Source organism: Colletotrichum fructicola (assembly GCF_000319635.2).
Source record: "Colletotrichum fructicola Nara gc5 chromosome Unknown KSG_Nara_v1_contig12, whole genome shotgun sequence".
In the NCBI taxonomy this organism is placed as follows: domain Eukaryota; kingdom Fungi; phylum Ascomycota; class Sordariomycetes; order Glomerellales; family Glomerellaceae; genus Colletotrichum; species Colletotrichum fructicola.
Window position 1 is genome coordinate 791,446 of NW_027094062.1, and position 21,501 is coordinate 812,946.

The 21,501-nt window shown below is 53.7% G+C and overlaps 4 protein-coding genes across 4 annotated transcripts; all 4 read left to right on the plus strand.

Annotated features, from left to right (window-relative positions):
* Positions 1-61: 61 nt before the first annotated feature.
* On the plus strand, positions 62-4,231 carry CGGC5_v017384 (ATP-dependent DNA helicase tlh1; the record flags this gene model as incomplete). The annotated part of the gene is made up of 8 exons (XM_066153911.1): positions 62-1,444; positions 1,486-1,567; positions 1,633-1,963; positions 2,047-3,028; positions 3,809-3,840; positions 3,923-4,066; positions 4,129-4,173; positions 4,228-4,231. The coding sequence occupies 8 exons, from the start codon at positions 62-64 to the stop codon at positions 4,229-4,231; spliced, it is 3,003 nt and encodes a 1,000-aa protein (XP_066006748.1).
* Positions 4,232-5,415: 1,184 nt separating this feature from the next.
* On the plus strand, positions 5,416-7,542 carry CGGC5_v017385 (uncharacterized protein; the record flags this gene model as incomplete). The annotated part of the gene is made up of 1 exon (XM_066153912.1): positions 5,416-7,542. The coding sequence occupies one exon, from the start codon at positions 5,416-5,418 to the stop codon at positions 7,540-7,542; it is 2,127 nt and encodes a 708-aa protein (XP_066006713.1).
* Positions 7,543-14,996: 7,454 nt separating this feature from the next.
* On the plus strand, positions 14,997-17,266 carry CGGC5_v017386 (uncharacterized protein; the record flags this gene model as incomplete). Its single annotated transcript, XM_066153913.1, has 2 exons — positions 14,997-15,585; positions 15,708-17,266. The coding sequence occupies 2 exons, from the start codon at positions 14,997-14,999 to the stop codon at positions 17,264-17,266; spliced, it is 2,148 nt and encodes a 715-aa protein (XP_066006714.1).
* A 516-nt stretch (positions 17,267-17,782) lies between these two features.
* Positions 17,783-21,501, plus strand: CGGC5_v017387 (uncharacterized protein; the record flags this gene model as incomplete). The annotated part of the gene is made up of 3 exons (XM_066153914.1): positions 17,783-17,981; positions 18,051-21,212; positions 21,266-21,501. The coding sequence occupies 3 exons, from the start codon at positions 17,783-17,785 to the stop codon at positions 21,499-21,501; spliced, it is 3,597 nt and encodes a 1,198-aa protein (XP_066006749.1).

The window sequence follows — 21,501 nt, forward strand, 5'->3', positions numbered from 1 at the left end:
ACCGCTTTATAGTACACTTCTATTGTTGAAGAAGACCGGTTGAATCGGTCTACAGCGAAAGATGGCTTTCCCATCTCCCCCTCCGTCGTCGCCGCAGCCCGGGCCTATGGTACCGCACAGCTTGACGGACAAGCAACGCCGGCGCCTAGAAGCCTTGCAACTGCATTTCAACGAGCCTGAGCCGGTCCTCATCTGCCGGCCTTGCGGCTACGCCTTAAAGCCGTTCGGGGAGCGCGTGAGCCGCCACCTCGCCGAGAAGCATGAGGTTCCCAAGCCACAACGCCGTGGGCTAAGCGCTCTGGTGAAGTCCCTACAGCTAGGGGACCCGAACGACGTTGCTCTTCGTCCCGACGGCCTCCCGCCTCACGAAGCGCTGACGGTCACCCGTGGCCACGCCTGCCGCCGCTGCAGCTACCGGACGGCGAGCGATGACCTGATATGCCGCCACATCGCGAAGTCACACGGCGTCAAGGGCTTGCGGAAGACAGACGGCTGGCAACGGGACCATATCCGCAGCGGCGTCCTGCTACAAAGCTGGTCGCAGAACGGTGCGCGGGGTTTCTGGATAGCCCAGCCTACCGCGGCGGGGTCAACGACGCCCCGCGAGACGGGCACTCCTGATGCCGATGATGTGCCCGCCGCCCAGCACGCTCTGCTCGCCGCGGCTCACGATGCGGAAAGAGCCCACCTCGCCGGCGGTCTCCGTGCTACCGCTTCTGCCACGGGGCCTGTCGATATTGCATTCCAGACCGGCTGGATGCGTCGCACCGGCTGGGATCTCATGTTCGACGGCGCCCGCCGCGACTTCCTCGTGAAGATGTCGGAGCTGCCGGACGCCGGCCGGCACGTTGAAGACGACATGCCCCTTGCGAGCCCCCCGGAGGACGAAGCCCGGCTACGACGTATTGTGTCAGCCGTGGACGGCGTCTTCAACCGCTGCGAGGATACGATACGCTCCATGGATATCTCCATGCGCTGTTGGCTCCGCAGCACGGAGCCTCACCGCCCGTACAAGGCGCCATTCGAGCTCGTCGGCCGGCAGGCCACCACGTATAAGTACCGCAGCCTGGTCAAAAGGCTTCTGTGCTTCTGCATACGGCTATGGCGCCTTCCGCTAGGGACGCGGCTGTCACAGTGCCGGAGAAGCCTCACCATCGCCCAGTCATGCGCGCTCGACGCATTGTGGTCCGACGAACTCTGGAACACCCCACGCCCGGATGACGCCGCGGCCGCCGCTAGCCCTGCCAGGTCCGGCGCCGTCCTGGCTCACGGGGAGGCAGCAGATGCAGACGGACGGCGTGTGTTGCACAGGACAACAAGGATGAGAGCACGGGGGATACCGTCTCATCGAGCGTCCAACTCCCCAGCTGGTGGAGATCTCAGTGACGATGAGAGCGACAGAAGTGCGGCCGAGACTGATGATGAGAGTGACTTTGAAGACCTTGTTAGTGAAGCTGGGAGGATTTTGATGGGTTTGGCCATGAGGATGCGAATGCCAGCAGCCATACAGATACCACCGAGGACGGCTGGGCAACCGACGCAACAGCCAGCCCCCCACCATTTCCAGGTCAGTCTCCTTTTACCATTTCTCCCTCCCTTTGCTTAGCAGGTTTACTCAGCAGGTGTCTACAGATTGGAGTCCAGCGGGCGGCTACTTCTCATCCGCACTCGAGGATCTCACGCTGCGCCTGCTGTACTTCCTCATGACAGAGGAGTTTGAGGACGGCCAGTCCAAGTCAACCCTCCTGGTCTACTTCGGCGGAGTCCTCGGCCTCACGTCCGACGGGTCCGGGTTCCGGCGCCCCGGGAACTACACAGCGAGCCTATCAGCGTTCATCTACTGCGCCCGCTTAGTCGTCGTCGAGGTGTTGCTCCCCCGGACCAGCCACGACTATGTGAGCTATCCAGCAAGGCCCCGCAGCGGACAGCTCGACATACTCAACCGTGTCCGCCGAGAGACGATGTGCCTGGGTCGCAAGCGCCAATCGGCGAGTTCCTGAGCCTCCGCGCGTATGGGCGGGTACTAGCTACTGCTGACGGGCCTAGCTTCCGCTTTGACTGGAGCGACGACGGCCAGACGATCTCCTGGGACGACGGGCGGCTGTCCCTGCAGCAGTTCCGGTCTCTCGCGCACAAAATGGTCGAAACTGTAGCTGCAGCCGTCGAACGGTTGATGTATGGCTGGCACCCAGTTTTTGATCTATCCAAGACCAAGGATCGGATGGTCAACACACACCAAGGCTATTCCTTCGTCTCGGAGCCGGCGAACGGCCTTCAGGAGGCCTACCTGGACCTCTCGCAGCGAGCGTGTCTCTCCAAGATTGATGGCCTCTTGTCCAAGGATGGTTGGGTGGTGCGCCGGGTGCAGCGCTATATCAACGATAGTGAGGCGCTGCTGTCTGCACTGTTCGCACTGATCCACCTCACTGGGGGACAGGCTGCGCGAGGATCCGAGCTAACAAGTGTTCAATACCAAAACGGTACATCTACGCCGCGCGGTGTCTATATACATTCCGGAGCACTCGTTCTTATCACGAGGCATCACAAGACACGGCATACGACAAACAACGAGTTCCAGGTGGCGAGATTCCTCCCGACTGCCGTGGGACGACTTCTCTACCTCTATCTCGTCTATATCCGGCCCTTCACAAGCATGCTTACCAGAGTATGCCTCTGTGCGCCTGATACGCCGGGGACCTCCATCTTGTTTGCGTCTCACTTATGCCCAGACACACCATGGTCGACCGGCAAGCTTTCCAAGGAGCTCATGAGATCTACAACGCAGTTCACAGGGCAGCCAATCAACACTCAGACATACCGTCAGCTATCGATCGCCATCACTGAGCGGCATGTGAAGCAGATACACACTCTGTTTGACCAGTATGACGACAGGAGTCGTGATGCCCCGGTGGAGTCGGCGTTCGCTTGGCAGAGCGGCCATCGCCCGTTCCAGCGGGCCATCACGTACGGACTCGACGGGGCATACCCAGACAGCCTCCAGCCGGCGTTGCTGGACAGATTTAGATGGGTTTCTAGGCAGTGGCATAGCTTCCTTAGGCTTGAAGCACCCGACCACCCAACATGCGCGACAACCCAGCAGATAGAGAGTGCACCACCACAAAGTGAGGTATCTAGTATCCCAGCACCTCATGCGACTGCAAACGATGGTCAGAGCACGACGCGCAAACGACAAGAGTCGCCAATAGCTTTAGCAGCGCCTACGCTCGGATGTCATCACCCAAATAAGCGTATACGCTTCACTGCGACTTCGGGGCCCAAGGAGACCACCACACATAGTGTCCCATATATCAGTAATCCCCAGACGGAGCCAGATCCCGATAGCGGAAGCGAGGACACCAGCAGCGTGGAACTCCAATGTTACGACCCGATATGCAGGAATAACAGATAACCAACCCACTTAGGCAGCGGGCGGCTAGGACAGGACATTTGTACTGCAGGATCACGGGAACAACAGGGACTCACTCGGTAAACGGAAGAACTATGGTCCAAGTCACGTGACGATAAGATAACGATCATATTGGATCAATATGATCCAACACGACTTGGGGGCCGAACGATCATTCTGGATCAGAATGATCCAGATCGACCCAAGGTACAAAGGAACATGTTCGGAATTAGACTTGTATATAGTATGACCCTGAGCCTGGCTCATGGTCAGACTTCCATAGCTCTTCAGCAATCAACTTAGTATTCATCCTCAGGATACTCTCAGCTTACCTTCACTGCGAATTACTTGTTGAGTCTAAGACTGATCACCTTAGCCTCTGAAAATCTGATCTACTGTTAGCCTACGACCTATGACCCAGACCACGACCAAGTGTACTGTTATTACGTCTCAATCTCCAGCTTCTGTTAGCAGACCCTACTGTCGGATAGCTGACCGTAACATCCAACATGGCAGCATAGACCCAGGAAGCCCCCAACCAGAGCCGGGGACCAGGGGGGGAAACAAGGACACACACAACGCAGACCCCCAGAAGCAAGACACCATAGAACCGTTTGTGTTTAATGCTGAATTCTCGATTGCCATCTGCAAAAAGTGTCGGTATGCAGTCATCGGCAACGAGGTCTTGTCACATCTCAGAAACCAACACAGGGGCATTAAAGCAGCCGAAAGAAAGGGGATCGCAGACCGCGTGCAATCACTACAGGGTATCGTCCGCAGCCAAACCGAGTTACAGTCATTCCAATACCCAGACGCCACAGTTGAGCCAATTGCCCATATTGCGCCGCCGCAGCCAGAAGGGTTTCGTTGTCACGAGTGCAATTACGTGTGCCGCCGCGTGCGGAACATGCAGCAGCATTGCCGAGCAGAGCATGGGTGGGCGAATGATTGGCAAAAGGGGGGTAACGTTCGTGAGAAGGCGAAGGTAGCTGCCATTACGTGGGCGATGGCTGCCATTACGTGGGCGATGGCTTGAAGTCAAAGCCGTTGTGGCCACCACCAGAATTGAAAGTGGGGCCAGGGAGAGGGGGGTCAAAGCCGGCACGTAGAGGGGGTACAAAGCCGTAGAGATTCCCCAGAGTAAAATAGACAAAAGTAGCATGCAATTGAAGCCACAAACCGGGTCATTACGGGAATCCAGTTTTCAGTGTTTTGTTTCGCCATTTGAGTCCAGAAATAGGGAAATAGGGTAGTAGATATTTTTGTGATGTCGTCCCGATCCCCGCATTAACCAGCCAATCACATAACAGGGCCACCAGCCAGGCCAGAAAGCCCGACCGAGCGATGGAACGTAAGCAGGGAGGAAAGTAGATCAAGGAGAAAGTATATGGAATTAAGGGGCAGGAAGGTGAGTTTATAAAGAGAGGACAGGAGGAATCAGTCATAAACAGTAGATAGAAGAAAGTAACCAATACATATAGCCAAAGATGGAGCCATTCGTTCACGACACGCAGTATTCCATTTTGATATGCACGTTATGTAAGTATGCAGTCGTAGCCAACGAAGTCACAGCACATTTACGCAATCACCATCGGTCAATCACCGCCAAGGCCAGGAGCAAGGTCGCCGGATTAGTCGGCGATATTCCCGGCGTCATCCGCAGCCAGGCCGATTTGCAGTCGTTTCAATACCCAGACTCCACAGTCAAACCCATCGCCCACATCGCACCACCCCAAGTCGATGGATTACGTTGCCATTCATGCCGTTATATGTGCCGCCGCGTGCGAAACATGCAGGAGCATTGCCGGGCAGAACATGGATGGCAGAATGATTGGCAGAAGGGGGGTAATGTGCAGAAGAGGGCCATGGCAGCAAGGGATTTGCCGTGGGCGACGGGGGTGCCATGCCAGCGGTTTTTCCCATCGCGCGCCGGGAGCCGGTGGTTCGAGGTCGGGCGGGGGTTAGGGGTGGCCGTTCGAAGCGAGCCATTGGAGCCGGGGACGGACGACATGGCGTGGTTCGTCGCGTTACACGATGACCAACAGAAGCGGTTCGAGGCCGACGCGCGCGAGGAGGTCAGTACGGTGGACGAAAGGTTGGAGCCGAACGGGTGGTTATACCGCGTCGGGTGGACGAGGGATTTGGAAGGGTTGAACAAGACGCAGTTACAGGAGGCCACGCGACCAATTGAGGATGGCGAGGAGACGTTAGAGGCCATATGGGCCGTGTTCAACAGCGTCGCGGACAAGGCACGCGCAACAGCAGCACCGCACAAGGTCGGGCACGACGTGTTGTTCGAGGCGGAGCGGAAGGAGATCGGCCAGAAGCCGGTGCGGCCGTTCGATAACCGCATGGAGGACGACACGTGGCAGCGGTACAAGGAGGTTTGGCGCAAGATGGTGAGCATATGGTTCCGCATGGACGAGTGGCCGGAGCGCGAGCGGCCGCCGTACCGGTTCACCATGCGGCAGGGGTCGTTGTGGGATGCGTTCACCAGCCGTGTCGAGGCGGACGTCGGCAGCAGGCAGGCCGCGCAGGCGGAGGAGGTCGAGGAGGTTGAGAGGATGTGTTTGGACGCCATCATCGCCATCATCGAGGACCCGTACAAGCAGAGCCAGAAGGAGAGCGCGATGATCGGCGCGTTGGCGGTGTTAGGCATCCGCGAGGACGGCGGGTGGCACCAGGCGACGGAGTACACGACGAATTATTCGGCCGTGATCAAGGTGGCCAAGATGTTCGTCGTATACCAGGCGTGGTTGGAGCGGCAGGATGAGGTGGCGGCGTTGACGGCGACCAAAGGGGCCGAGGCGGCGTACGAAGAGGCCAGCAGCGTGTTCCATTTGGTGCGCGACAAGGTGCGGCGGTTCATGACGCGGATGCCCGGGCGGCCGGACGACGAGCCCAGGGCGATGAATTGGATTTACGATGCGCGGACGTACGGGATGCACATCCGGTTCAACACGGTGGCGCCGGGGATGGTGGATTGGAGCGGCGACCGGATATCGTTCCGACGGGTGCAGGTGCGGGTATGCGAGTTGGCCGAGATGTTCCACGGGTTAGCGCAGGAGGCGCGGTCGTTGTTGGCGCAGTTGGCGGTGGTGGATGGGCATGGGGACAGGGATAATGAGCACGGCGATGAGCATGGCGATGGGTATGGAGGCCGATCAGCGTTGGCAGCAGCGTTGCCCGCCATCAGGTGGGAGAGCATGCACGACGACCACAGCCAGAACCGGCCGGGGTATTCGTTTTTACACGACGAACGCAACGAGGCGTGGGTGGGCAAGGGGAAGTGGTGGATCGCACGGCGCATCGCAGAGTCGGAGGCACGGCGGCGGGCGTGGTTAGACCCGACGCGAGGGACGGCGGCGGCGGCGGCAGTGGCAGCAGCAGGAGAGGCGGAGGAGGCCACGTCCAACCGCAGCAATAGTCACCACCCGTACCGCGAGAGGACGGAGGAGGCCACGTCCAACCGCAGCAATAGTCACCACCCATACCGCGAGAGGACGGTGCAGGCATACAGACAAGCGTTGGAATCGTTCCGGGAGCGGTTGTGGATGTTGATGCACATGGTGGCAGGGCAGCCGGCGCGGGCGCCCGAGTTAGCAGGCATCAGACACAGCAACACGGCCAACGGCGGGGTCAGGAACGTGTTTGCACACGACAGCATGATTTGTTTCGTCACGTCGTATCATAAGAATTACCGCCAGACGGGGACAGCCAAGGTGATACACCGGTATTTGCCGCGCGAGGTCGGCGAGTTGTTGGTGTGGTATTTATGGTTGGTGTTGCCGTTTTGGCAGCAGGTAGGAGGCATCATCCATCAGACGGACCGGAAGAGCGCATTTTTATGGGCGGACGACGTGGTTGTAAGGGGCAGGGCGGCGGGCGAGGCGAGCCGTGATAACACCAGGGGCGACGAGCGCCGCAATAACACCAAGGACAACGACGCCCGTGACAACACCGAGGACGACGACGCCCGTGACAACACCGAGGACGACGACGCCCGTGACAACACCGAGGACGACGACGAGTGGTTAGGGCAGATGATCCAATGGGGAGGGGTGCAGTCAAGCAAGTTGTGCCGGTTGACGAGTCAGTTGTGGCAGAGGGCAGTAGAGGGCGTAGCAGAGGGGTGATCAGGCAGGGCAAGGCGGGGCGAGTAGGCGCCGTACATAGGAGTACGACAGTTTAGGGTAGGGAGTAGGGAAGTATAGTAGTAAAGGATAATAGAAAACAGAGCATCAGATGTTTTTTCACACAGAAAGATTTAATAGCACAAGAGAGCAGGAGGTGGAAGATGACAAAGAGTAACAGAGGGGATGAATAATAAGCAAGGAGCAAGAAGGGGGGAATACAAGGAGCAGCAAAAGGTATAGGCAACAGTGGAAGGATGGAAAGAGCAGAGAAAGGGGCCGGAGAGAAGGGAAAAAACAGAAGTAAAAAGGGGATGTAAGAGCGTAAATATAATACAGATGTAGTGTTAAAGATTTCAGGGCCAGTTTTAGGTTAGATAGCGTAGCAGAACAAAAGGGCAGAACAGTAAGAGGTCAGTTAACAAAGGCGAATTAGTAAGAGTATAGGAGTTATAATAAAGCAGATTAGGGGGCAAGCAGAGGGAAAGAGAATAGTATTAAGATAATAGGAAAGAGTAAAAGATTTATTATAGAAAGAGAGCAAAGTACGCCGAGAAAAATTACAGCCAAGAAGGGGTAGTAAGGTCAGCAAGAGAGGGGGAATTAAAGAATCACATACCAAAGATAGCAGAATTATACAGCAGACAGTAGTTAAAGATAAAGGGAGGTAGAAAGAAGGTAGACAGAGAGAAAAAGAAATACAAACAGATGGAAGACCAAGGGGGGAAGAGTAAAGAAACAGATTTCAGTAAAAGAGAAGGAGGGAGATTGATTTAGCAGCCCATAGAGGTAGAGTATAGGGGAGCCAGGGATAGTACACAGTAAGGGTCAGAGATAGGTTAAAGAGAAGGATTAAGGTCAGAGTAGGAATCAAAGTCAGGAATACAGCAAAGAGAAGGGTTAAGAATAGGGCAGAAATAGAAGTCAGCAATAAAGTAAAGTTTAGGAGGGATAGAGTAGAGAAAAAGTAGGAGATAGAGTAGAGAAACAGATAATAGAGGGGATATACAATTAGCAAGCAACAAGAAAGGGGGGATCCAAGGAGCAGAGGAAAGTAGAGGCAAGAAGGGTAAAGCATAGAGAGGAGAGAAGGGATAGGGAAGAAGGGAGGAATATAAAGAGCAGAGAAAGAGACAAAAGTAAAGAGGGCAAGGATAGGAGCGAAAAGGGAACATAGGAATATAAGCATAATATAGACAGATACAGAGTTGAAGATGACAGGACCAGTTTTAGATTAGATAGCATAGTAGCATAGTATAACAAAAGGGCCGAGTAGTAAGGTGTTCGTCCGTAGAGGCGAGTTCGTAAGAGTATAGGAGTCATAATAAAGAAGATTAAAGAGTAAATAGAGAGAAAGAGATAAGGGAGTAAGATAGTAAAAAAGAGTTATAAGTTATTCACAAAACAACAAGAAAGTACGACGAGAAAGGTTATAAACCAAAAGGTTAGAAGAGTAAGTAAGAGAGGAGAAGTTAACAAGTAACAAACCAAAGATAGCAGATTCATAAGGTAGATGGTTAATGTATATAATAGAGTAGGAAAGGGAAGAAAGGAGTTAGAGGGAGAAAGGAAACATATACAGACAGGATAACAAGGAGGAATAATAAGTAAACAGAGTTAGGTAAGGAAGAAGGAGGAAGGTTCATATAGCAGCCCACAGAGGGAGAGCATAAGCAAGTCAGAGATCGTACAGAGTTAAGGTTAGGGATAGGTCAAAAGGAAAGGGTTAGGGATAAAGCAGGAATTAAAGTGAGAGTTAGAATAAAGGCAAGTATTAGAGATAGGTCAAAAGTAAAGTTTGGGATATATTATAGGGAAAGGGTTAGAGATAGAGCAGGATTAGAAGTTAGGATAGAGTAAAAAAAGGGGTGAGGGATAGAGCAGGAATAAGAGTTAGGGATAGAGCAGAAATAAAGGGCAGGATTAGAGTAGAGAAAAGGATAAAGGATAGGTTAAAAGAAAAGGGTCAGAGATAAAGCAGAAATAAAGGTGAGGGTTAGAATAAAGAAAAGGGTTAGGGATAGGTTAAAAGAAAAGGGTTTGGGATAGAGTAGAAATAAAGGTGAGAGGAAAAAGGGTTAAGGATAGGGTAGAAATAGAAAGTTGGAAACAGAGCAGAAATAAAAGTAAGAGTTAGAGTGGAGAAAAAGTTAAAAATAGAGTAGGAATAAAAGTTAATGATAAAGTAAAGGAAAAACAAGAGGGGTGTTTATATTAATAAAGTAAGGTAGTCAGCATAAGCAGGCATAAGTAAGAGAGAGAGAGATTCCAGTCCAAAGCCAGAGTCAAAAGTTCCAATTCGAATAGAATTGTAAAGGCATATAAGGATATAGATGAAGATAAGGGGGTAAACAGGACGACAAATACAAGTAGATAGGCAGCATTATACAGAATTCCAAGTTCATAATATATACAGATTAAATAACACCAAGATATAGAAGAATAGTAAGCACCAGATAAATTAACACAGAACAAGCCGAATAAGGTTCCAAAGACAACCATTTTATCATAAGGTCAGGGGCATGGCAAGAAGGGGTAGCAGGACACATTGTACCAGTAGGCAGGAGTACAGGGGAATCAGTTTATATATTAGTTAGTTATTTAGAAGAGGATTTACAATATAGCAGTAGATAGTCGATAAAGCAGAGCGTTAAAAGTTATAATAATAAGGAAAGAATTAATTTAATAGAGAGAGTAGGGAAGAAAAGAGGTATTAGTAGGAGAGGTAATAAAGGGGCAATACAGCATAAGCCAGCAATTATATAAGAGGAGTTATAAGGGTTTATATAACAAGAGGGGTAATATAAGTAGGAAGGATAAGATAATAAAGGGAGAGGAGTAGAGAATAATAAGGATAACAGAGGGGTTATAAGAGGAGAAGGCAAGAGAAAACAAGCCAGGCAGTTAGATAGAAGAAGGCATACATATAAGAAGGAGAAACAGGAAAAGAGAGTAAGAGAGGGTTAGATTAGTAAGAAAAGGGTTAGAAGATAATCAAAAGACAGTATAAGTTGTAAGTTATAGAGGCATAAAGGAAAGAATTACAAAGTTAAGAAGATATAAAGTTAAAGAGGATCAATATTTTAAGGTTAAGGATAGATAAAAGAAAAGAATAGATAGTTAGAAGTAGGGATAAATAAGAGAAAAGAGTAGGGGTAAAAAGAAAAAAAGGATAGGGATAGATAGAGGAATAAGTTAGGGACAGGTAAAAGAAGCAAATTAGGAATAGATTAGAGGAAACGTTTAAGTATAGGGGAGCACCATAAGGACGTAATTCAGATAAAAGGTATTTAGAATTATAAGGATATATATAGTAGGGAAGAGATTTAGTTAATAAAGCATAGGGATAAAGTAGAAGTTTAAAATAAGTAGAGGAAGGAGAGTTCAAAGTAAACAAGTAGTAGCAACAGAAATATTTCAGTACATATAAACGAAAACGCCAGGAAATACAGGATATAAATAAGATAAATAAGTTAGGGATAAGGGTTAAGCATTAATAGAATAGCATAAATACATCGTATAGAAGAGGTACATAGTAACATGGCGAAAATCAAATATAGGCATAAGTTAAAAAGTAGAGAAAAGAGGGAGATATAAAAGGGAGGATATAACAGCAAATTGTAGGGTTAAGTATAGGAGCATATAGTTTATATTATAAAGCAAAATAGAGAATTAAAGCAGACGTCCAAAGTTTAAGGTCAAGATTGGATAAAAGAGACATAAGATAGGAAGAGAAAAGAAAGAGAAGGAAAGGCAAAAGAAAAAGGGGTAAGAGATATAAGAAGTAGATATCAAATAGAGGTAGACAAGAGAGAATAAGATAGCAACAAAAACAATAGGAAACAAAAAGACAATCATTTAGATAGGGCCAAAAGCATATACATAAAGATAAGCCGTTCCACAAAGTTTATAAATAGAGGAGTAGTACAGCAAAAGCCAGTAAAAATCGAGGAGGAGATAGAAGAGTTTAGATTTAGAGAGGTAAGATAAGGGTTAAGAAGAAGTAGAGGAACAGGACAGGTTAGAACAAGTAAGTAACAAGGGTAGAGGAGAATAAAGATGAGAGAGAGGTTAGGGAGAAGGAGGTAGGTATTTAAGGTTCAGGTAAGTAGGAGTTTAGCAGGTAATAAAATAAGAAATAGTTAGGAAGATAGTTCGGCAAAAGTATAAGTATAAGGAAGATAGAGATAAGTAGCAGGAGAGAATAGAGCAGAGAAGTAGTACGATTAAAGGGGATAGATAGGGAGAGATAGAAGAGGAGAGTAAATATTGCGAGGCAATGGACAGAGAAAAGGAAAGGGTTCGGGATAGAGAAAAGGAAAGGGTTAGGGATAGAGAAAGGAAGAGTGTTGGGGATAGAGAAAGGAAGAGTGTTTGGGATAGAGAAAGGAAGAGTGTTGGGGATAGAGAAAAGGAAAGGGTTAGGGACAGATAAAGGCAAAAGGTTAGGGATGAATAGAAGAAAGAGGTAAGTAAGGGAAAGGGGCAAGAATAAAATAGTAATAGAAAGATATAGTCAGGGTTATAAGTATTTAGAATTATAAGGACGTTAGAAGCAAGGAATAAGTTTAATTAAAGGAGCAAAAAGGATAGGAGAGAGGTTGATGATAAGTAGATAGAGGAGATTATAAAATAAGGAGTTCATGGCAAGGAGAATATTTCAGTACATAGGGACGAAAGGGTCAGGGAATAAAGGGAGTAAAAATAATCAACAAGTTAAAGTTTAAAAGAGGTAGATAAAAATATAGTAAGATAAAGCGTAAGTATAAGTTAAGGATAAGAGAAGGCGTGAAGATATAAAAGGGAAGAGATAGTAAAAAGGAAGAGGTAAGGTTTAGAAGGGCGTAGTTTACAATATAAAGGACGAACGAGAATTAAAGTAGAGGTCCAAGGGAAAGGATTAGGAGGAGAAAAATACAGATGGAATAAAGGATGAGCAAGAGAGAGAAAGAAGAAGGAAGAGAAAAAAGAGTTAGGGGTAGTATATAGCAAAGAGGTTAGTAACAAAGCAAGAGTAGCGTGGCCCGACGGCACGGGTCGGGGCAGGGTAGGGTTAGGAAGCAGCAAAAACAGGCAGGCAGGCAGGGGCAGGGCAGGCAGGTCAAAGGTCCAAGGTCCAAGATCCAAGGTCACGAGCACGAGGAGAGAGAGGGATAGGATCACAGGCGGGCACAGGCAGGCACAGGCAGGCAGGCATACTGCTAAGCTAGGTAGGTAGGTAGATAGATAGGTAGATGGATGTATAGATTTATTTGTAGCTAGCTAGGCAGGGTAAGGCAGGCTGTAGTGACACGCCCTTGGGGGCATGAAGCAACGCATGCCCGTGGGGGCATAGAAAGCTGGACGCCCCTGGGGGCATGAAGCAACGCATGCCCGTGAGGGCATGGAAAGCTCGACGCCCCTGGGGGCATGAAGCAACGCATGCCCGTGAGGGCATAGAAAGCTCGACGCCCCTGGGGGCATGAAGCAACGTATGCCCGCGGGGGTATGGGGGCTTCAAGTGTCAAAAGCCCGATGCCTCATGCCTGGGGACATTGTCCAACTCACGCCCTCGCGGCCAAAGAACAACTTACGCGTTTGGGGGCTTCGCAGGCCTCAACCAAACCCCGCCGTACAGCTTTCATCTAGAAGCCGCATTAACGTTCGCGCATCTACTTACCTTGTCTTACCTTAGGAACGTTATGTTCAAGCCTAGCTAGCTGGTCCACGTAAGGGTTTCCGTCGAGCTTCGTGGTGATGCACATCACGTCGATTGTTCGAGAGCCGCAGGCCTCTCTCTCCCTTCGCGGGGAGTATTCAGATTGAGGGAGAAAGATGGATAATGTAGTAAAGCGTCCGCAGGTGGCTATTGAGCAGCACGCATGTATCCGTAGCGCCGTTACTTTCCTCTGTATTTCATCTAGAGATGGCGAGATGAAGATGGGATGAAGAAGGAAAGAGAAAACCAGGAGCGCGTCCCCCCGGGGAGGAAGCAGAGTTATCCACGCGTTTAATGAAAGGGTGTTTGGCTATGAGTCAGCAAGCGCCTTACCGGAAGCGGACTAGTGCATAACGTCGCGTCGGAAGGAAGCAAGATAAACACGTCAAGCCCTGTATGGAGAGGAAAGACAAGCCGCTCCTATGATCAAGTCCATTATTCTAGACAGGTGAGACAAGTATAGAGCAATGGCCGGGCTATATGTGCGTGGAGAGGCCTGGTCGGTCAGCCTAGGGAAGTGAGAGGAGTAATAGCCAGCAGAAAGGCATGAGAAAGACGGGGAGACGCGTCCACGAAGTAGCATAGTCGGGTGATGTAAAAATAGAAGGAGGGGGGGGTGTAGACCCTGAGGGAGGTCTGGGGACAGCCCTTGGACGGGAGCGGACAGCTCTTAGAGTCTGGAACAACTGCGACCCCGTGCCGGAGGCCGCCCCACAGTAGTTGATTATGTCAGAGCCTGTTGAGCATCAACTGGGCGAGTCGCCCCTCGAAACCCAGGGTTAAAAGATGCAAATAGCGAATAGTTCCACGCGTCATGCTGTAGCTAGTAAAAAAGTAGATCGAATAGCTTATATAGATAATATAGAGGTGATTTAGAGTTGAAACGGGCAAAATCGCTCATTGCAGCACTGAGACGCTTTTTTTTCTGCATTTTATCACAAGATGTATTTGGATATGCACTAAAAGTGTGTGCCACACAAAACCGCCATCCAGTCCCAATAAGTATACACATCCAACAGATATGCTGTATTAGTATCATGATGAATCTTTATATCGTCATAAACAGATGACCAGCTGGGCTACACATACCCTTATGTGTAGTGATAGTCAGCCCAGGTTAAGCTAGAAGAGCGTGTATTGCTCCTCATAACAGACCTCACGCTGGACATCTCCCTACTAGAACAGTCGTCCGCCTAGGATAGAGTATATACAGTATAGCCAGACAGGGCTCCAACTCACCATCCCACGCTCGTCTCATGCTAGAGGCACGCTGAAACCCTACTACAAGCTCGCAGGACCTGAGACGCAGCCTGTAGAGGGCGTTAATCCTCAGCATAGAGCGTACGAGACAACACGGCTATCCGTTCAAGGGCGATGAACAGCGGGTACAAGCATCCACGGCATTCACAGTTGTAAGTGCATATTAATTCCCTGAGCCGTTGTGGCTGGCTTGTCGCCGTGCCGCTGGCCGCTGGCCGCTGGCTGCTGGCCGCGCCGCGCCGCCACGGCTGGCCCGCCCTCGCCTGGCAGCCTAAAGCAGCAGTCTCAGCCAATCACATCCAGTCATGCTGAATACGTACCCCTTTTTTGAGTACCATGTTCCCTTTTACGCACACCCACATATCTCATCTCACCAACAGCACTCCCGCACCCTCTTAACCACTCAACCACCCAGTCCTAAACCACCACCCTGGAAACAAAGGGGGAAAAAACAGGAAAACCCGATAGTTTCCTCCATCAGAAAGTGCACATCACCGCAATGACCAGAGTGCCCGCCAACCAGCGGAAGAGGAAGCGTGACGAGAGCGACGATAAGAAAGCGGCTACGGCAGCGCCGTCAGGGTCCAGGAGGCGGGTGCGGGCCAGACGAGAAGACGAGGCCAGCGCACCCTTCACAGAGACCTCGTCCGCGCGAGAACGGGCACAACCTTTCCTCCTCGCTGTTGCTAGGATGCCCGTTGACATGCTCAGCACAGCCTGGAGCGTCGGAAAGAATCGGCCGATCAACGCGGCCCACGTCCAGGAGCTGGTACACGCATTCAGGAGCGGCGGGCTGGAAAGGCGGGCGCCGGAGAACCGTATCGTCGTCCTCTGCAGCGCCGAGGAAGTCAGGCGTATGCTACAGGACGGCGGCGACGAGCGCGACGAGGACGACGAGGACGATGAGGACGACGAGGATGACGAGGACGGCCCTCGCGAGCTATGCTTCCTGCGCTGGGCCGAAGTCAATGGGACCAAGGCTGAGGTGATGGCCGGCCAGCACCGCATCCAGGCGCTCCGCGAGTACGTCAAGGAGACGGGCGCGCCGGGTTCCAATCTGTGGTGGGTGTGCGAGCTCTACGATAAAGGTAGGAAGGCGCACCCTCCCCCCTCCCCCCCTCCCCCCTCGCCATTCCCATCCGGTTCACCACACAAAAAGCATAAGGATGATGGTTCACGAGAGGCTAACGGACGACATGGAACACTAAAGACCGCCTGCCGCGCGACCTGAACGTCAAGCTGCGTGTTAACCGGCGGGACCCAAGCCTGCCCGACAACCACGGGCAGATCTGGATGCAGCTCGCGTCCATCGCCTTCACAGGAGGGCGGGAGGACGAGGGCTTGGGCGGGGAGGACGCCGCCCCGCACGTCATTGAGGCACTCCGCCTCGGCGGCGACAAGCACTTCCCAACGCGGAGGCTCATCACGTTATGGAACCACCGGAGGTGGCGGCCCACCACGACGCAGTGGTGCCGCACGAGGTTAGGGCTGGACACCTTCAACATCTCATACTTTGAGTGGATCGCCAGCCTCCGCATCGATGAGTACTGGATCGATGCCTTGGGCGAGGTCCTCGGCGTCCTGGCCGACCTGCCCGCGGACGAGCGGGATAACATCACGCCTGCCGACTGGGAGAGGCTCTCAACCTGCCAAGCCGCCCCCAACGTCACAAGCGTGTTCTACGCGCCTGGGGAGCAGCAGGCGGGGCAAGCGCCGCGCACCGCGCGGGTCGACGGGTTCCTCGCGACGCTGGATGACAGCACCTACCGCCTCGTCCACGACCACATCGCGGAATCGCTTGTGCTCACGTTCCCCGACCTGAGGCGCGTCCTCCATTGCAGGAAGCTAGAGATCCAGACGGCCGTCCGCGTGCTCCATCACGTGATCCGCTGGATCAGCCCAGAGCAGGCCAAGGCCGTCGACGACATCAGGCCTAAGGTGAGGAACAAGCCCCTCCTCCGGGAGCACCTGTCGATGGCGCTAGACGAGCTCGCCTCAAGCAGGGGCTGGGCGCCCGGGGCCTTCCCTGCGATCGCGGCTGTCCAGCTGCAGAGACGCGTCCTGGACTACGTGCGGGACAACCTGGCCGAGTTCCGGGCGCCGGAGCTGCTCCCGCTCCTGGACGACGACGCGCCCGCCGAGGGAGAGGACAGCGACGAGGGCGGCGGCTCATACGGGCAGCGCTTCAACTACGTCGCGTGGGCACGCCTGCTGAAGCTGGTGCGGCAGACGACCGATAGGGAGGGCCATACACTGCGGCCATCGTGGCAGACGGAGCGCGCGACCAGGAGGTGCGAGCGCCAGGCCAAGGCCTCCACCCTCGTGCAGGGGTTCTGCGCCGGCCTGTTCAAGCTCGCCGGCCAGCAGGACGCCGCGGCGATGCGGCTCGCCCAGCAGAAGGCGGAGGAGCTCGTCAACGCCTATCTGTACCTTGCGTTCCCCAACAGCTCCCCAGCGGCGGCGCCGGACCGCCCCGACGACCCTAGCCAGCCGCCGCAGGACGCGCCCGTCATCGCCAGGCAGTCCTCCCGCCAGCGCCAACGCAGCGGCGGCGGCGGCGACGTCGACGACGAAGATGGCGCTCAGCACGTAGCACGACCCAGCCGCCGCAGCAGCATCCCCCCTTCCTCCTCGCCGCCGCCGCCGCATCAACAGCGGCGCCCTCTGCCGTCGCCCCCAGCGCCAGCAACTACCGCCAGCCAGAAACCAGGGCCACGCTGGAAGCTAGGGCCTAGAGCCAGGAAACCGGCCAGCGCCGCGCGGCAGTAGGGGCGTTGGCACGTTCTGGGTTCCCCTGCATACCAGATAATGAATGCGAGAAAGTTAATTCCGCCAATGGAAAATGTCTCAGCAGATGCGTGCGCCCGCCGGGCAAATACAAATCAGGTTTCTCATTTCCCACAGCAAAGTGGGTCTCGCAAATATAGTTTGATAACCCATTCCTAAGCGACCATCAGCTTGCTTTTTCTTCTTGCTATCCCATGCCCTCCCGGGCACGCCAGGAGGGCATACGTACATGCATAGATGCTGCTGTGCATCTGCCTCCTACGCCTATAGTGGGCGAGGTCTATAGAGGGAATAGGGTATGATCAGCAGCAACCTGTCCACCACCTGCTGAATAAGTGGTCAGTAGGTGGTCTCCTCCCAGCGGAGGATGCACAGGTGGTTTCGTATAGCAAATAGAGGGCGTTTTGTAGGAAATCCCTCAGCCAACGTGTAGATTACACACAACTAAGACCGTGGATAGCAAGGCCTACACCACTATCACGCTATAACCATACTAAGATGTCTACAGCTAACGAGGGAGATGTTGCTACTGAGATGCTGCTAGTGGATGGTGAAGCCTTCTCTGACGTTGGTGCTGCCTCCGACCCGGACGGCGACGAGTTCTTCGTCGACGACCAGCAAGAGGACGAAGGCAACGACGGGCGGACCAGCCACAGGTGGGCGGTGGACCACTCCTCAGGGCACCACAGGTTCCGAGGTATATATGTAGAAGGAATTCAACTAGGAGCGAGAAGAAAACGCTGACGCCTCTCACACCTATCCACAGCCAGACGCTTTATCGAAAAGGTCCTCCGAAGCGATTTCGAGCCAGCCGATGCTATCAAGATGCTGCAGGAGAAGCACACGATTGACTTCGGGTCCCGCGCTGGAGGCAGCGCGCCAGCGAAGGCCACGGACGCCTTCTTCCCGCAGTTCTTCCTTGACTTCTTCAGCATCGTCGGCAAGCCACGCAGCCCCATCACGAAAAGCGACGGGCCCGTCTTCGACAACATCGAGTTCTCTCTCGAGTCATACGCAGCGCCCTACAGCGCAAAGCATATCGGCGGCATCCCGTTCGATATCACCGGGCGCACGTTCAGGGTCGCTAAGGCTGGTACCCGAGAGGTCTGGTTCGTCGTCATGCACCCCGTGGCGCACGAGCCGACCTCCAGGGGCGGGGCCCCACGCGAGAGACCAACAGCCTTGGACAAGAGCGGGATGCCGGCCGGGTTAGCCCGCGAGCTGGCCGCATACATCGTGGGCGTCTTCCAGTCGCCGCAACTGCTTGGCGAGGGGGTTGAGGCCTGCTGGCGGTTGGGGACAAAGAGTACCCAGCGCATAAGCTCGGCTAAGTGGCAGGTCTTCCAGCAGCAGTTCATGGACGGTTGGGCCGCCTGGGCTAGCACCCACAATCCCAATTCATTCTGGCGACGCCACGAGCCGGCCTTTCACGCGTATGACTACGGCGCGAATATCGAGATCCAGGTCAGCGATACTATCTACGACCTGCCGCGCGAGAGACATATACCCTATGAGGAGGAGGAGGAGGAGGAGGAGGAGGAGGAGGAGGAGGGGGTGGAGGACGCCGAGCAGGATGCCGAGGAGGAGGGCCTCAGAGATGGAAATTCTCGGCAGGAGGTCGAAGAGCTCTCTCTTAACGAGGGACAAAGTACACATAGCGATACAGTGGAAGGCCGGGAGTACCAGCAGATGCTCAGAGAGAGCAGGGACCTACAGAGCATGATCGTGGAGCTCAACGCCCGCTTTGATCTCAGCAGTATCAGTGCTATATCTTACGCCCTCGCAGTCTGTATCAATAGCGAGTCGGGCGGCTCACAGACGCGCTGCCTCCTCGCCGACCGGAACATGGTGGCGCGAGAGTACCCTGGGAACCGCGACTACACCTTCTACCCGCAGGCCTTCCACCCCACGTATGGAAACTTCTCTTCCAGCCAGCCGCCCGCCTTCCTTAACTCGCTCTACACCGCTCTACAGGGGAATATGAGCGACCGCAATGAGGGCGCAGACGTGCTTTCGTTCGGCTACTTCCAGGGCTACTCCAACATCAAGAGAAGCGTGCGCCATAGCGCCAGCGCCCTCCTCGCGACAAAGGGGTACGCGACAGCAGCGCTAACAGCCCCAACGTCACACACATCCGCCATGTCGTACACAAGAGACAGGCGGGAGAGGCTACTACGTCGTATCCGTGGCGACCTCACGCCTGAGCAGCCCGAAGAGTCTAAGCCGTTTGCGCGAGAGCGCAGGCAGCTGGACATCGCTATCGAGAAGGATGAGGTAGCATACCGGATGGAGCAGGTCGTATCACTCAACATACGACATATGGACAGCGTTGAGCGCACATTCGAGAACGTCATTCGCCCCATTTTCCAACTCATGCGCTTCTTCCTCACAGAGCATGAGTCGTATGTCCATATCTTTCGGTCTATACCAGTCGGAATCTTCCCCCGTATCATGTCGGCCTACTGCCGCCTGTTTGAGCTTGCTATCTGTGAGATGGAACGGCGTTACGTTGCTGGCGGCGAGCGCGGCCTAGACCTCGCACACTCTGAGGCTGTTGCAGTACTTGACCGGCTTGGTGGGTATATCTTCACCGGGCATGAGCGCCACCTGCCGAAGACGGTGCTCCGGCCGCTAGGCACCATCGACAGCCTTCTAGCTGGGGCGTGGCCCTATATCGACCCAGCCGTACTAGACCTCGGTCCAGCCGGGGCAGCGACCTGCTTCATGGACACCAGCCGGTGGCCCCGCTCCGCGAAGACGGGAAGGCTTATACTGCTCCATATTAGCGAGCTACAGCACCACTACGGCGACCGCCTTGCCTCCCACCGGGAGACCGAGATCTGGTTCAGCCAGCTAGGCCGGGACGCATTCAAGAGCCATGCAGCTGTGACAGAATATGTGACGGAACTCCTGCGGGAGATGTGGATCCCCCAGACGAAGCTCTTCATAGCCAACCAACTACGGCGCAGGCTGCAAGAAGGTAGTAGCGACACTAGTAGCATACCTATCACCTTGGAGCAGAAAGAGGCGTGTAAGTCGGCTGTTGAGGCGTGGGAAGCGGCGCCAGACGCCTTCACCCATATCGTGCTACAGCGGCTAACTGACGGTCTCACCTCGGGCGGCTCGCGCATAAAAATAACCTTGTCGAGGACGCGCACCAGGCATGACTTTGCTACTGAGCTTCTCCGCGTTATATCTACCGAGAAGGGGCGGGCAGCATCCGCGCCAGTCAACGCGACATGGCCGGACCATCTGCAGGCGGCCATAACTAGCGGCAACCAGGCTAGCAACGGACTCAAGCCTGATGAGTGGGTCTCCGTGATAGCTGGCCGACTCCTCGCGGCCGGTGTTGAGTGGGTGCCTGACGCCGTCAAGGGCCGCTTAACGTCAACCACCGTCGTCAGCCTGCGCGGTCGAGAGGTCGCGCACGTAGTAGTAACCGGTCCGCCAGGCTCCCTGAGGCGCGCGGCGCAGGAAGCTCAAATCAAGCACGAGAAAGCTGCGCACGACCGGGCGCTCAGGCAGACGCGCAGAACCATCAGCTTCGGCTGCGGCTTCCCCTTCACCGACGTCCCCAGCCTCATCACGGACGGTTTTCTCAAGGCTAAGGCGATCTTCTCTAACAAGGGCGACCTACGGGTTCTAGACCACTATCAGCTGGCGATAAACTGCCTCTCTAACAACATCGACGACCCCCTCTGTTGCCTGATGCTGATGATCACATTGACCGTTTGCTCCTCATCGGAAACGCCAGAGGTTGCGCCTGGGTCGCGCGAATTCGGGACCGCAGCCAAGAGGAAGGACCCGGCCCAGCTGGCCCTCGTCATGGTCACGAGGATGATGTGGTTCCTCTACCCCGCCTCTTTCCCCTGGAAGAAGGGTTCAAGTGGGACGGCCTATGATGTAGCCGAGATGACGAAGAAGATTGGTACAGTATAACGCAGGGATGGTGTGAGGCTTATGATGCTAATGGCGCTGTAGAGCATAAGGGGTGCAGCAACCGGATGTTGCGTGAGCTGGGTTGGGTCACCTCAAAAAGCAACCGCGACAGCCCCCGAAACACAGACCTGCAGCTGCGGCCTCAAGAGGACCTCCTCCAGACATTCCGAGAGCTACGGTCGGCCATGAAACGGCCAGACGACTTTATCGGCGTGGTCTTCAACAGCCAGGACAGCATCTGGACGGAGCGTTGCGCGAGCATCATCAAGGATCGATAG